Source organism: Cucumis sativus, chromosome 2 (assembly GCF_000004075.3).
Source record: "Cucumis sativus cultivar 9930 chromosome 2, Cucumber_9930_V3, whole genome shotgun sequence".
NCBI classification, from domain to species: Eukaryota; Viridiplantae; Streptophyta; class Magnoliopsida; order Cucurbitales; family Cucurbitaceae; genus Cucumis; species Cucumis sativus.
Window position 1 is genome coordinate 4,343,096 of NC_026656.2, and position 13,960 is coordinate 4,357,055.

At 33.1% G+C, this 13,960-nt stretch overlaps 2 protein-coding genes across 3 annotated transcripts; both read left to right on the top strand.

The window, feature by feature from the left end:
* The first annotated feature begins 945 nt into the window (after positions 1 to 945).
* LOC101209640 (xylose isomerase) lies at positions 946 to 6,042 on the top strand. Of its 2 annotated transcripts, none has more exons than XM_011650616.2 (21): positions 946 to 1,102; positions 1,316 to 1,391; positions 1,524 to 1,628; positions 2,035 to 2,109; positions 2,191 to 2,320; positions 2,407 to 2,498; positions 2,652 to 2,702; positions 2,920 to 2,996; positions 3,073 to 3,127; positions 3,223 to 3,324; positions 3,468 to 3,519; positions 3,637 to 3,682; positions 3,824 to 3,879; positions 4,033 to 4,084; positions 4,201 to 4,280; positions 4,394 to 4,464; positions 4,573 to 4,613; positions 4,711 to 4,810; positions 4,919 to 4,990; positions 5,074 to 5,151; positions 5,739 to 6,042. In XM_011650616.2, the coding sequence occupies exons 2-21, from the start codon at positions 1,332 to 1,334 to the stop codon at positions 5,772 to 5,774; spliced, it is 1,431 nt and encodes a 476-aa protein (XP_011648918.1). In that variant the 5' UTR covers positions 946 to 1,102; positions 1,316 to 1,331; the 3' UTR covers positions 5,775 to 6,042. The 2 variants fall into 2 exon arrangements, with proteins under 2 accessions (XP_011648918.1, XP_011648919.1); XM_011650617.2 differs by having other exon boundaries at positions 1,067 to 1,226; positions 5,739 to 5,774.
* An 813-nt stretch (positions 6,043 to 6,855) lies between these two features.
* On the top strand, positions 6,856 to 12,762 carry LOC101209396 (ADP-ribosylation factor 1). The gene is made up of 9 exons (XM_004149021.3): positions 6,856 to 7,093; positions 7,180 to 7,363; positions 7,494 to 7,532; positions 8,351 to 8,413; positions 8,936 to 8,954; positions 10,404 to 10,515; positions 10,990 to 11,037; positions 11,652 to 11,782; positions 12,344 to 12,762. The coding sequence occupies exons 2-9, from the start codon at positions 7,261 to 7,263 to the stop codon at positions 12,375 to 12,377; spliced, it is 549 nt and encodes a 182-aa protein (XP_004149069.1). The 5' UTR covers positions 6,856 to 7,093; positions 7,180 to 7,260; the 3' UTR covers positions 12,378 to 12,762.
* The last annotated feature ends 1,198 nt before the right edge of the window (positions 12,763 to 13,960 follow it).

The window sequence follows — 13,960 nt, forward strand, 5'->3', positions numbered from 1 at the left end:
AGAATAATTTTTTTTTATTTATGACTATACCACAATTCCAATATGATGCAACCGCGTTAACTAAGGCACATTGCCCATTGGTTGAAACATAATTATATCAATATATTCAACACTTTTGTTTTCAACAATTATACTTCAAAACAACTTATTTTATGGATTAAGTTTTAGTTTGTATCAAACAATTCTTTCTTAAAAGAATTGAATTGAATTAATTGGACGAATAGTCTCATTCAATTCATCCTCACATTCAAAACTTTGTCACTAAAATTGATGTAAAACAAATAAAATTATCCCAATATTTCAAAATATCATAAGATAATTAATCCTAGAAAACAATGTTAAACCAAGATGTATATATATAATATTTCTTTCTTCAAACACAAAACCAGTGTATGCAATTTAATAGTACGACATGTCGACAAGAAAATTAAATTTCCCATTAATTAAATTTCTTCTTCTTATTAAAAAAATCCGCATTTACAAATTTCCCAAATTGCCCTTCGCAGTGCGTAAATCTGAGTCAGTGTGTGCTTATCCAATTTTAAATGAATAAACCAATTTGCCACGTCAACTTTTTTGCTAATTTTAACAATTTCAGTGGTTACCTAACAATACATCACTGCCCAATAATAACACAACTTGTCACCTGCTTTTTTATCCAACAATCGGTGAAGTTATCATATCCATCTAGATAAGTCATTTTGGTTTACGCTTTTTATTTATGAAATTAATTATCTTTAAAATAATGAAAGAGAACTAATTGGTCAAAGACAAAAAAGCCCCTGAAATTTGTTCACTATTATGCGTTTTAGGAGATACGAGAGACTCTCTTTAATTGAGTAATGATTTGAAATAATCGATTTGATTTCATCCGAGTTTTGCGAATTTTGATTCAATTTATGCATTATTATATTCATTATCTAAAAAAATGGATTTCAAAATTTATCCGTTTCCTATTCTTCCTTGGATTGCCCCCACTATATATTTCACCCTTCGATGTCCACTGATGAGATGTGGATTGATATTTCGTACTCCTTTGAGGATCACTTCAATTCCTAATCGTGACTCTCTTTCTTTCTTCGCTTTTTTCTCATCTGGGTCGGTGAGTTTTTCACATTTTTCACTGTGCCCCTTCTCATTTTTGCACTTTTTCTCATCTGGGTCTGCAGTTTCTCTTCTTGATTCTGTTGCGATCGCTGTAAAATTGGCTGATTCTTTGTTTTTGGGTACCCAGGATTTTTGGTTCCATTGTTGATGATTTGTTTGTTTGCATGTTTGTTGTTTCTGATTGAGGTTTATGCGGTGAATGTTGCAGAAATAGGAAAAAGAAGATGAAGTCTCGGGAAATATCGGTTCTGCTTCTGTGTTTGCTTGGGTTTGTTCTCGGAGCGGTGAGCAATTTCTTCTTCTTCTTTTTTCATCGTCTTTGTTTATTTTGATCGAGTGTGGTTCTACTTTTTTTCGGTATCTGTGATTTTTGTTTCTGTGTCGTTTTGAATGAATGTGCTTTGGGATTCTTGCAGATTGCTAATTCTCACACATGTCCTGCTGATCTAAGTAGTGAATGCAGTCATTCTGGGGATTGGGAAGGGGAATTTTTCCCTGGTATTCCCAAGATTAAGTATGAGGTATGCTGGTGTGATGAATCAAAAAATCGTTTGTCTTTGTATACTGTAATGAATTCTGCCTAGAATGTTATATAAATTCAATTCGATTATAGTTTCTGCAAGTTTTACTTTTTTTTGGATAAGTTTGCATTATTTTAAGGGCCTGTTTGGATTGGAAAAAGTATTTTTTAAGTAGCTTTTTTTTTTGAACTCTTTTGATAACAACAATATTCTTTGGAAGTGTTTCAAAAGATTTTTTGAGTAATGGAATGCACCCTAAATTTTCATGGTGTGACAAGTTCGAAGTGATTTTGAAAACTACACTTATACATTGCTTGCTTGTCCGAAGATGATAATCTACGCATACCATACCATAAGTAACAAAGAACTCTTTTTTTTTTCTTTCGGTTCTTTCCTTATGTATCAGGGTCCCACTAGCAAAAATCCACTGGCATATAAATGGTATAATGCTGATGAGGAGATTCTTGGGAAGAAAATGAAGGTTTTGTTTCTTTATTCACTGTATTGTTTGGGATTCAAAGCGTATGTTAATTGTCTCTGAGAGGACATATTGTGCCCACAGGACTGGATGAGATTCAGTGTTGCATATTGGCATACATTCCGTGGGACTGGAGCAGACCCATTTGGTGCTGCCACCAAGCATTGGCCATGGGAAGATGGTACCAATTCAGTGGCTATGGCAAAGAGGAGGAGTAAGTGATGAATCCACAAACTCGACCCTATTTGGTAAATGCGGCCGGTCAATCTAACTGACATGAGTTTATTTTTTGATCCGCAGTGAGAGCTAACTTCGAGTTCATAAACAAACTTGGGGTTGAGTGGTGGTGCTTCCATGACAGAGATATAGCCCCAGATGCGCCTACTTTGGAGGTATTATTAAGTTTCTTGTATCCTCTCCTTTTGCATGTTTGGGATTCTATAGCATCTGTGTCCTCTACTTTGGAGGTATTCCTAGATGCACAAACTAAGTTTCTCGTTAATTTTGCAAACTAAGCTTCTATTCTGTTTGTATGATTTTCATAGGAAACTAATGCAAACTTTGATGAAGTGGTGGCTGTTGCTAAAGAGCTTCAGGTAATTTTATTTCTTATATATTTGGGTTTCTTTTTTATTAATGTATTTAGATATTAGCTTACTGAATATGAAAGTGGTTTTATTTTTACTGCTTAATGTGGGGCATGGGGTTTGTGATTCATATCCTTATGTCACTTTGTTGGTGATTCTATAGCATTATTAACCTTTGAGTTTGATGACCTCACTGATATTGAGTTTGCATTACCGTATCTTGCAGGGAACCAAAATTAAACCTCTGTGGGTTACGGCACAACTCTTCATGCACCCTCGATACATGCACGGTGGTGCTACTAGGTAATACATTTGACCTTTGTTATGTGTAGCTGTTCCTGATATCATTATTTGAGCTTCTTTTTTTTTTTTCCTGCAGCTCTGAAGTTGGTGTTTATGCTTATGCTGCTGCTCAAGTCAAGAAAGCAATGGAGGTGAGTGTGAAGACACTTATAAGTCATTCCATGCTTAGTTTAGTTTAAAATTTAATATTGAATAATAATCTATGCTAATCTTTCATTGTCTTCAGGTCGCTCATTATTTGGGGGCAGAAAACTATGTATTCTGGGGTGGCCGTGAGGGTTATCAGACTCTACTGAACACTGACATGGGGAGAGAGCTTGATCATATGGTGAGTTATTATAAAATTTTCAGTTAGTAAGAAAAGATATATGGAAATAGCTTTCTTGTGTTTTGTTATTAGATTAACTGTTATTTATTGTTTCTCCCATTCGGAACCTAGCTATAAAGATTTTTTATCTAATTTGGTTGCAGGCTAGGTTTTTTCAAGCTGCCGTTGCCTACAAGAAGAAGATTGGATTCAATGGTATGTTGCATTTCCAAATATTCCAAAGAGCTGAGAAATTCACAATGGAACTTATGAATTCCTTGGGACTTTTAATGGTAGTTTGTCAGTGTTAAATTATTTTCTTGAACTTTGTAGGAACATTGTTAATTGAACCCAAGCCCCAAGAGCCTACAAAACACCAGTGCGTTATTTACTTTCTTTCTTACTTCCTTTCTCTTTTTTCATTGGTTTGCCCATCAAATACACACACCTCCTGTATCGGGCTTGTGACTTGTTAGCTTCTATACTTATGAATTTATGAATTTATTTTTTATTTTATCAGATATGATTGGGATGCTGCAACATCTGCTAATTTCCTGCGGAAGTATGGTCTTATTGGTAATTGTTTTGTCTTCTCTCTTAATTCGTGAATATCTTGATGTTTTACTTTTATACAAAAAGTTTGACCCTTCTTTCCTCTTACAATGCTCTTAATGCTTTTACATTATTGAACCTGGTTTTTATTCCCCTCATTTCTTTCTTTCTCTATAGATGAATTTCAGCTCAACATTGAATGCAATCATGTCACCCTATCGGGTCACAGGTAAGCAATCCATAAGAAATGATTGATTTTGATTACTTGTCTTTTAACTTCGGTTACAGTTCATAATTTAGTAACTTTTAACATTTCTGAGAACTTCTTCTGTTTGTACATTTCAGTTGCCACCATGATCTTGAAACTGCGAGGCTCAATGGGATTCTTGGAAGCATCGATGCAAACACTGGCGATCCTCAAGTTGGTATGAACCAAACCTTTTAAGAATTAGAACTATTACGGACGTTATCACATCAGACATGACATTAAAAAGGCATAGCATGGTGGAATACTAATTTTAGCTATTTAATGTCACAGGTTGGGATACTGATCAATTTATGACCGACATCGCAGAGGCGACTATGGTTATGCTAAGTGTTGTGAGAAATGTATGTAATGTATCTTGGTTCAGTTTGCCAAGAGTCATCTGTTCAAAGCTTTACAACATGAAAGAATATCCAATCACAGAACTTATTGATTTTTTTTTTTGTGGGCAGGGCGGATTGGCACCTGGTGGATTCAACTTTGATGCGAAATTGTTAGTTCTCTCATTTATTTTATATTTCCATCTTTCTCAGACTATGTATGGTGTTATTGTTATTCATTGCTGACCTTGGCTGCTGCATCAACTACAGGCGAAGAGAGAGCACAGATGTTGAAGATTTGTTTATTGCTCACATTGGTGGAATGGACACCCTTGCCCGTGGTCTTCGAAATGTTGCTAAGCTACTTGAGGTAGTCTCTTCATTCCTAACCTTCTCTTGTCATTTCAAATTTAGTATAATAGGTTCTACCTCCTGCTGGAATCTATTAATAATGTCTAATGGTGATGTCTTGAAAAAGGATGGTTCTCTAACTGAGCTTGTTCGCAAGAGATACGAGAGTTTTGACACTGAGATTGGTGCACAAATAGAGGTAAGCTATTCTAATTACTTCACTATCTATTTGATTTTTTTTTTTTTTTACAGTGATTTAATGTAAATTTACATTTGGTGCAGGCTGGTAAGGCTGATTTTGAGTTTCTTGAGAAGAAGGCCTTGGAATGGGGAGAGCCAAAGGTTCCTTCTGCCAAGCAGGTACATACATAACATACTCCCATATTCTTATGAAATGATACTCATAATTCATATAAGACCTGAGAACTCAATTTAACCAACCGAACTGTACTGTTGATCAAATAAACTAGAATTTTTTGGTTTGAGTTAGAAACATTTAAAATTTTCCAAAAATATTAGAAAATCCTTTTTATCTACCATAGAGTGACATTCATATATCCAGAACCAGTTTGATTGTATTTGATTCAACAATTCTTTTTAGAATGTTTTACTCCCAACAACATTTAGGATCATTTAGAAAATAATTTAGATTTCTCAAGTATGTACCTGAGAGAAAACCCACTTGGAATAACACCCACTATTTCCAAAAGATTTTTTTACTTTAATAAATAAACTTTGAAGTGTTTCCCAGACTGTTTTGAGTGGTTGATTAAATTTCAAAGCCATCAGTAACAACTCAACCGAAAATTTATATGATTGGATTGGGTTGAACCTATGAAGTTAGGATCAAGTTGAGCAAGTTTGTAACCCAAGTTGAACCGAATATATTATTGTTGTATTTTTGTTGGCTTTATATGTGAATGGGTGATGTATGTGCAATGTTTCAGGAACTTGCTGAGATGATTTTCCAGTCAGCACTGTGAAGAAACAAGAGCAGTTCCTAGTTCTCTTAGTTTTTGTTCTTTTTTTATTCCCTTATGGTTTAAAATAATGAAGGTCCATTATTCATGGGTTCAGACTTGTTCTGATTATGGCAGAAAAGTACATATAGAACAGATAGTCTTAGGTTCAAGTCTAGCATGTAACTTTACCTTTGTTGGGTATCATTAATTTAACTTATGACAAAGGGTGACAAAGGGAAGTGGTATGTGAATTTTATTGGGATTTATAAATATGACTTTTTTTTATTAAGTCTTTTTTATTCTATAGTCCTCTTTATGATTTTCTTGCAAATAATAGAGAAACTTTGGATATGAATAATAAAAGGAAGGTATGGTTTGATAAGTGTTAGTTTAGTGGTGCGATTTCAAAATATTTTGTATCTTATATACCTAGTTTTAGTCACATTAGCAACCAATATAAGTTTACAACACCAATTATACATACTTGAAGAAGAAAAACAGGCTAAATCACAAAATATATCATTCAATTGTTTTGAAATTAGTATCATTCTTTTAAAAAGTTTCAAAATAACTCTTGGATTTTCAAAATAGGAATTCAATCAAAATTGGTGGTGTTGATCTAAAATGACATGATAGTGTTTCAATTCTAATTTCCTCCCACAGATATCAAATACTTTCCTAGTTAAATCGATTCAAACCAAGTTAAAAAAATTATAGTTCTGTTTGTTGAGTAACTCTTTAACTTTTTTCTTTAGCCTCTACTTGAGATTCTTAACTCTTTGTTCTATTTTTAACTCCTTGTTCTCTTTGTCCGTCACAACTTTAATTTAGTTTTTTGAATTTATTTTCGTTCATGACCTTCCTTTATCTTTGACCTCTTGTTTCTTTCTCGTGTTCGAAGAAAAACATGAGTGTAAAAGAAGAAAACATAAGAAAATGGAAGAAGAAATGAAAAAAGAAAGAAAGAAAAAAGAGATATGGTTGTAAAATACTTGGAGCAACACAGTTAGAATGGTCTTGGAAAAAAGAGAAATGAAAATTAAGAAGGAATTTGGATGATATTAATATTATTAAGCAAAAAAGAAAGAATATATAAATATAAATAAATATACCTCGGAAGTGACGTGGATTGAACGCACCGTAGCGGGAGCAACACCGCCATCTAACAATTTACTTTTCTGTTACCCAAAATTTCCAACTCCATTTCTCTGAATTGGCGATACCAATTGGAGCACATCGCCACCCACTTCTTCTTCTTCTTCTTCACTCTGACTCTTCTTTACAACCCCACTTCTTTCCCTAGATTCCTCATTCAATTCATAATCCTCACAACAACGCAGGTTTCTATCATCTTCAATTCCCCATTTTTTTTCATTTTTTACTTCTCTTTTCAATTTTCAGTCTCTGCTTGCTTCTTCTTTTTCAGGGATGTATTGAGCCTCTGCGTTTGAGATCTGATCATTTAATCTATCTATAACTATAACCCATCATTTCCTTTCTTCACATCATGGGGATTTTGTTTACTCGAATGTTTTCTTCGCTTTTTGGAAATAAGGAAGCTCGGATCCTTGTTCTTGGTCTCGATAATGCTGGCAAAACTACAATTCTCTGTACGTTTTTCTTCATTTCTTTTTGTTTGACTTCCTTATGTGTTGTTGGGTTTCTCTCCTTTTTTTTTTTTTTTTTTGATGGACACTTGCGCGCCATTTTCTGATGGATTCTTTCCTTAATGTTGTGCAGATCGGCTTCAGATGGGGGAGGTTGTCTCCACTATTCCAAGTTTGTATTCTCTCCAAATGTGATCTTCTGGTTTTCCTGTAATTAGAGCATTTCGTTGTTCATGAGAATTAGAATTAGAATTTTCGGCATTCGGGTTTAATAGGGGTTGTGTCAAATTACCATAGTAGTTGCTGCATTAGTTTTGTAGATCACATAATACTAGTGTTTAACCTTTAAAACTATGGTTGCCTCATTCATTTCTCTTTCAAGACTTCTAGTGTTTGAACCTTTTGTATCTTCTCTTACTTTTTCTGTGGGCTTCCTATTCTATTTAGAGAAGGGGAAGAGATTGGAAGTTACATCTTGAATTTTAAAATTTAACTACAAAAAGCTTTGGTATCAATTTTATTTTTCAATTGTTTAATTGTAGATAGTGAAAAGTGCATTGAAAACAACCATTAGTGGTTAACCTAGAGTCGCAGGCTATAGATCTAGTTTCACTAAAGATGACGAATTCAAACTATGGTAGAATGTTGTGAATTTTACATGAGAATTTTCTATGACTTGGTTTTTTTCTGCGGAAATATCAAACTAGGTTGTGCGTAATGCTACACCTTGGATTTGTCAGTATGTCTTTTTTTCCTTCTTCTATTGCTATTTTATGAGGTTTTACTTGTGTAAATTTGGTGGGGTATTTTTGTTCTGTATCCATTTGGTTCTTTGATGCTTCCTAATGACTTCTTGTTACAGTATCTTCAATATTTCTTAATGGAAGATTCATTAGTGAAAAGTTGAATTGAAAATAATTGTTTATTGTATTGGCATTCCTTCAGCTACTGTTCAAATGCCTAATAAACTTTATCCTTTTTTTAATGCAGCAATTGGGTTTAATGTTGAAACTGTTCAGTACAATAATATCAAATTCCAGGTCTGGGATCTTGGTAAGCCAATCTAGGTCCTTGTATCTTTAAGTGAAGATACGTGATCTCATGTTGTATCATTTTTTCCACCACTAATTTGATGGGATCACAAAACACTTTAGAGAACAAAAGCAGAGAAAGAGAAAGGAGCATGCTTTGTTCTGCTAGAAGTAGATTATGACGATTAATGTTCCTTATAGAAAAATGAAAGATTGTGCAGATTTGTATTGATTTTATTCTAAGTAATACTTACATGTAATCCGGCATGAAAATTAGTTTCATATTATTTAGCATTAATATTGCTAAGTTGATATAATACTACCATTGTTGTTGTTGTTATTACTATTTTATTTTACTTTTTGCTGTACGAACCAATTCCAACGAGGGGCAAATATTTTAGTCGTGTTTGGTTGCATGTCCATGCTTTCTTCTTACTATGACAAGCTTACCAACTTGGAGCAAATATTAACTTTGATTATTTTTTAAAATCCATCAGAGCATCTTGGTTATGTCGTTAATTGTTTTTCGTTGTCTGTAATGCAGGAGGACAGACTAGTATCAGGTTAGTTTTTTCCATTTGCCAGTCCTTAGATATTTCCCAAGAAAGTTGAAAGTTCATGTGTTTTTTATTTTTTTATCTGATGCTTAGTTAAAATCTCTAGCTTGTTGAAATTATATCTGCTAAATGTTATGTAAGACTGAATTGAATACGATCTATTTAACCAAAAAAGAAAAAGAAAAAGATCGTTTGAAGGTTGGGGGGGGGGGGGGGGTCTTTTTCGTTCTTCTCCTGGATCAGCTTACAGTTCAATGCATTTACAATTTCTTTGGTGTATATTTTAATTTAAAAAAAGATAAAGAAAACAAAGAAACTCTATAGTTTATTAGAATTGTAAAGACACTCTTGAACGGAGATACCTAGTTTTGCTTGTGTCTGTAAATTTCTTCGTCAAAATTTGAATATCATTTCTATCAAGAAGATGGTTTTGTGCAACCTAGCACCCCTAAGTGAGGTAGGATGCTTTTCATTTTCTTTTCTGCCTGAAATATTCAACTAGGTGCCTCCCTTTGGCTTTTACCTCCAATTCCTAGATCAATGATTTCTTCAGCTGGAAGGAGAGTACAATATAGTTTTTTTAATCAAAAGAAAAGATAAGAGGCGTTTTCCCTCTTTTCTCTTCTTTATTTTTCCCTTTAAATTGAAGACTTGTACTATGTTTCTTCTGATAATTATGATAATGTAATTCGTCTTCACTACTGCTAATTCTTCCTTTTCTAAGAAGCTATTTGATTGCACACTTGCAATTATACCAAATTCTGAAGTAAAGGGAATTGGTCTGGACTTTATTAGGTTCTTAGAGGGATTGAATGGTTTATGGTAAACTTCATGATTATTGTTGTATAGTTATCATAAAATCCTACATACATGATTAATATTATAATTATGATTTAATTAATATTATAATTATCCTTTCGTGTTCAGTTATTCTCTTTCCCCTTCCTCCTCCTCCCTCCCTTTTCTCTCACCTTTAAATGCGTTGATCACTAGTATTTGTAATTATAGCCTTCATATAATTCTATTCGATTGTACGTTGTCCTTTTTTATTGTATGAATTGATCAGACTCCTTTGTTGAGGTTGGGGATTGTTTGTATTCTTGTAAGCCCATGTTTAGTTTTTATTTCTCTCAATGAATGCGTGTAAGTAGAAATCTTGGGTTATTCTAGAGAGAAGTGGAAGGGGATTCATAACCTTGTTCATTTGAGCCAGTATCAGTCTATCAGACGTCACTTCATGAATAGTTTCTCATGTCAAGTGTTAAGAAGATATTGTTTCTGAAGTTGACTAATTGGTGAATTTGTTACTTGAAAGTTGATACATACTTCGGCCCATCTATGTTCTCCCAGTATAATAATTATAATTGATTCTGTACATGAACTTTTCTTTCTCCTGTCATTTTTCTTCTCTTCTAAAATGGATCTAGCTAACAAGGTGCTTGCCTCGTGTCATAGACCATACTGGAGATGCTATTTTCCAAATACGCAAGCTATAATCTATGTGGTTGATTCAAGTGATACTGATAGGTTGGTGGTAGCAAGAGAGGAGTTTCATGCAATACTTGAGGTAAAATATGGTTGGTACTTACCTCATAGTTGATAAACAAAGTGTAGAAATTTGTCAAATGCCGAGGCTTTGTTTCTGAAATTTTGATATGATGTCCAATGATTAGTTATAGTAAAGTTATGCATTGTAGTACGCTATTTGATGTCGACTGACATCTCAATTTTTTGTGGTAATGAAATACGTCATCTAGTGCATGGACTTGTATATGATCCATAGATGTCAGTAGTAGTATGCTTGCATTGCTTTTTGAAAAAGCAAGTATGCTTGCGTTGCTTTTCAAAAAGTAAGTATGTTTGCCTCATTATTCTTTTCCTTCAGTTTCCAGTATTTTACTTTTGCATAAGAATTAGAAAGCACTCAGAACTGTCAACAGTTTCTTTTGGATAAAGTATTGAGTTTGGTAATACGAGTTTAATTTTGTTTGTCAGACAAGTTTGTTAGCTAGTTTCAAAAGTTTTTCTTGTGTTTGTTCAGGAAGAAGAGTTGCGGGGTGCAGTTGCCTTAGTTTTTGCAAATAAGCAGGTTAGTGATGTTGCCTATTCTTTATATATTTTGCATGTTTTGTCAGAAAATAGAATCCTAGACTTTGAATTATGAGATTCTGATAAATTCTGCAATTGGAGTAAAAAAGTGGCTTTAAGGATTTATTTGTATGTTTTGAAAGGAACATAAAAATGTCATTTCTTATTATTTGTGTTAAAATAACTGTTTAGAATTTTTTTTTTCCGTGTTTTATATACCTTCCATTTTACTTGTTCAAGCACAATATTAAGTTTATAATTACAACTCCGAAGTCCGAACTGTGTGAAGTGAACCGTAAGTGGACGGTTATTTCATTTCACTGTTTCAAACAAAATAAATTCTAGAAACAGTAATTCTTATTTCCTTCAGAAGCAGTCATACTTGAAAACAGTAAAACCTTGCTTCTCTTTTACCAATTCCCCCTGGAAATTTCTCAACTCAAGTTTTGGAATTTGAAAACTGTTTCTCTAAATTACAACACAAGTTCCAAGACCCAACATTTGTGATTGTGTATCTCAGACTTTTGAAGGCTTTGTACAGAATGTTTAATAAATATGGTTAATGCACTTTAATATTTTCTATATTTTCTACATATTATCTTCCCATTGGTATAGGATCTTCCAGGTGCACTTGATGATGCTGCAGTCACAGAGGCTTTAGAGTTGCACAAGATTAAGAACCGCCAATGGGCTATATTTAAAGCCTCCGCTATAAAAGGAGAGGGTCTTTTTGAGGGATTGGATTGGTAAGTTGCAAGCTTATAGTTTGCATCTGCTTTTGTTTTTGTTTTTTCAATGACCGCAGAAACTATAATAATTAGGCACTCCTTTAGTAGCTGTGGAGGGGAGGGAGATGGTCGATAGTAATGAACAAAAGCATGGAAGAGTTTCTTTTTCTCTTAAATTTTGTTTCGTTAAAGAACACATAATCTTTGATATGAAATTTGTAATTAACAATTTTCAAAGTGAAAGACCATAACTATTTAACAGAAGTCTTTTTAAACTAACGATTGCTATCAGCCAGACTGATGATCTGTATTGGATGTATAATCCCCGACAATCTTGTTTATTTTTGTACCTTGGGAATGGGGGTATATTTATCTGTTGTGAAAGCATCATTATGCTTATACTCTATGTAGATACCGATCATCATTCACATGCCATTTCTGTTTTAACTCTTCCATCTGTCGTTCACTTCTCTTTTTCTCTTAAAATAGTTCGATGTCAAATAACTACGTTGTTGAAGTATTTTACTTGTTTTTACGGCTTGCTTTTATATAGTTAACTGGTGTAACTTGTTAATTCAGGTTAAGTAACACCCTGAAGTCTGGAGGTGGCTAATTCTTAGCAGCCAAAAAAGAATATTTGAGGCACCCAGTTGGAGAATACAGTGTTTAAGCGTTATAACTTGCAGAAGAGAACTCATTTGCCGATTGATTTCGCCAGTTTTACTTTGTTTTCTTAGTCACAATTTTTCTTAAAGGGAACGAACTATTGGTATACATGTAAAATTACTTTCATTAAAGATGGTGACCACTGAGTTTTCACCGACTTTTTTTTTTTGTTTCCCATCTTTAATTGCTGTGGTTTGAAGCATATTTGTTAGCGTTACATCATTTCTGTATCAGGGATTGTCTAAAGATTGAACTTTAATCACTATTCCCTTGAAGAGGATATTCTACTCTGAAGCGTTGAATGACCCACTGTCTTTACCTTGTTGATGAAAGGATGTTTGCTCTACTTTTGAAGAACTTTTTGGAGCCGTTTGGGAGTAATTTGGTTTGGATTTAGTTAAATCATGGGGTTGATCGATTGAAATTGGAAGTTTTGGGATTCTTGAAACTTGTGTTCGAGTTTGGTTAACTTGTTCTTTTAGGTAATTTTTATTCTTAAGTTTTCTGATCTCTGATAATTTATTTTTGAATTGCATATTCATATTTTGATCGAGTTTGTGTGAAGCAATTTTTTCAATCATATTCGAATTGATATTATATTATACTATGTGCATGCAGTTTGCAAAAGGTAAAGTATTCCAATCATGCAGTTAGCGTAGGAATTTTGCAAATAGTATGACAAAAAGTTGAATTGAACTAAGCCTTTGTTTTTCAAAATTTTGATAAAAGTTTTGAGAATAAATTTTACAATGTTTGACAAAAAGTTTATACCTTACGAATAAACAACAAAGTATTATTTTGCGAAGATTTTGAAGGTACACTCAAATCTAAGTTTAGTTTCGGTATGAACACATTAGTGAAAAAAGGTTGGTTTATTATCATATTTGAAATGAAGAATCAATGTTCTTTCCAAAGTATATGAAATTGAAGACAAAATCAACCTTTGACATCTCATTACTGCAAGTTTTCTTTATAACGGAGTCCCCTCCTAAGAAGTAGAAGAAAAGTAATATAATTTTTATCTCATGACCTTGACATTGCTTGCTTTGAAGAATTTGAGGACATGAACCCAAGAAGAAGATGATGATATGAATTATTGTGCAATTTTGATATAATTTTATTATTTTCTCACCTTTCTTGTTTTTTTTATTATGACATTTAATCCAAAAATCATCTATAAAAAATAGATAATAAATGGAAATAAGAAGATGAACACTTTTTTCATCTCCCCAATAATGTGTTAGACACATAGATTAGTATAGGATAGAGGTATAAGTGTAATTAGATTTGTTAGTAGTTAGATGCTTATAATTAGATTTACCATTTTTTTAAAAAAATTTCAAGTTTGCTCTTTCTTATCATTATCTTTCTCTTAGTGAGCAATCTTTTTTTCTTTTCCTCTTTTGCTATATTTTTCCTTTCCATCGTCTTTTTCTGTAAATTTTTTTTAAATATTTCAATTTGTCATTCTTTTCATATTCTGCAATTTTTTTCTTTCCATTGTCCTTTTCTTTTCTTCTATAAGCTTTT

Coding starts and splice junctions, on each gene's coding strand:
- LOC101209640 (XM_011650616.2), top strand. CDS start 1,332: ATGAAGTCTCGGGAAATATCGGTTCTGCTTCTGTGTTTGCTTGGGTTT. Junction 1,392..1,523: donor TTGGGTTTGTTCTCGGAGCG/GTGAGCAATTTC, acceptor GGATTCTTGCAG/ATTGCTAATTCTCACACATG. Junction 4,614..4,710: donor TTCAACTTTGATGCGAAATT/GTTAGTTCTCTC, acceptor CATCAACTACAG/GCGAAGAGAGAGCACAGATG.
- LOC101209396 (XM_004149021.3), top strand. CDS start 7,261: ATGGGGATTTTGTTTACTCGAATGTTTTCTTCGCTTTTTGGAAATAAG. Junction 7,533..8,350: donor GGTTGTCTCCACTATTCCAA/GTTTGTATTCTC, acceptor TTTTTAATGCAG/CAATTGGGTTTAATGTTGAA. Junction 10,516..10,989: donor AGTTTCATGCAATACTTGAG/GTAAAATATGGT, acceptor GTGTTTGTTCAG/GAAGAAGAGTTGCGGGGTGC.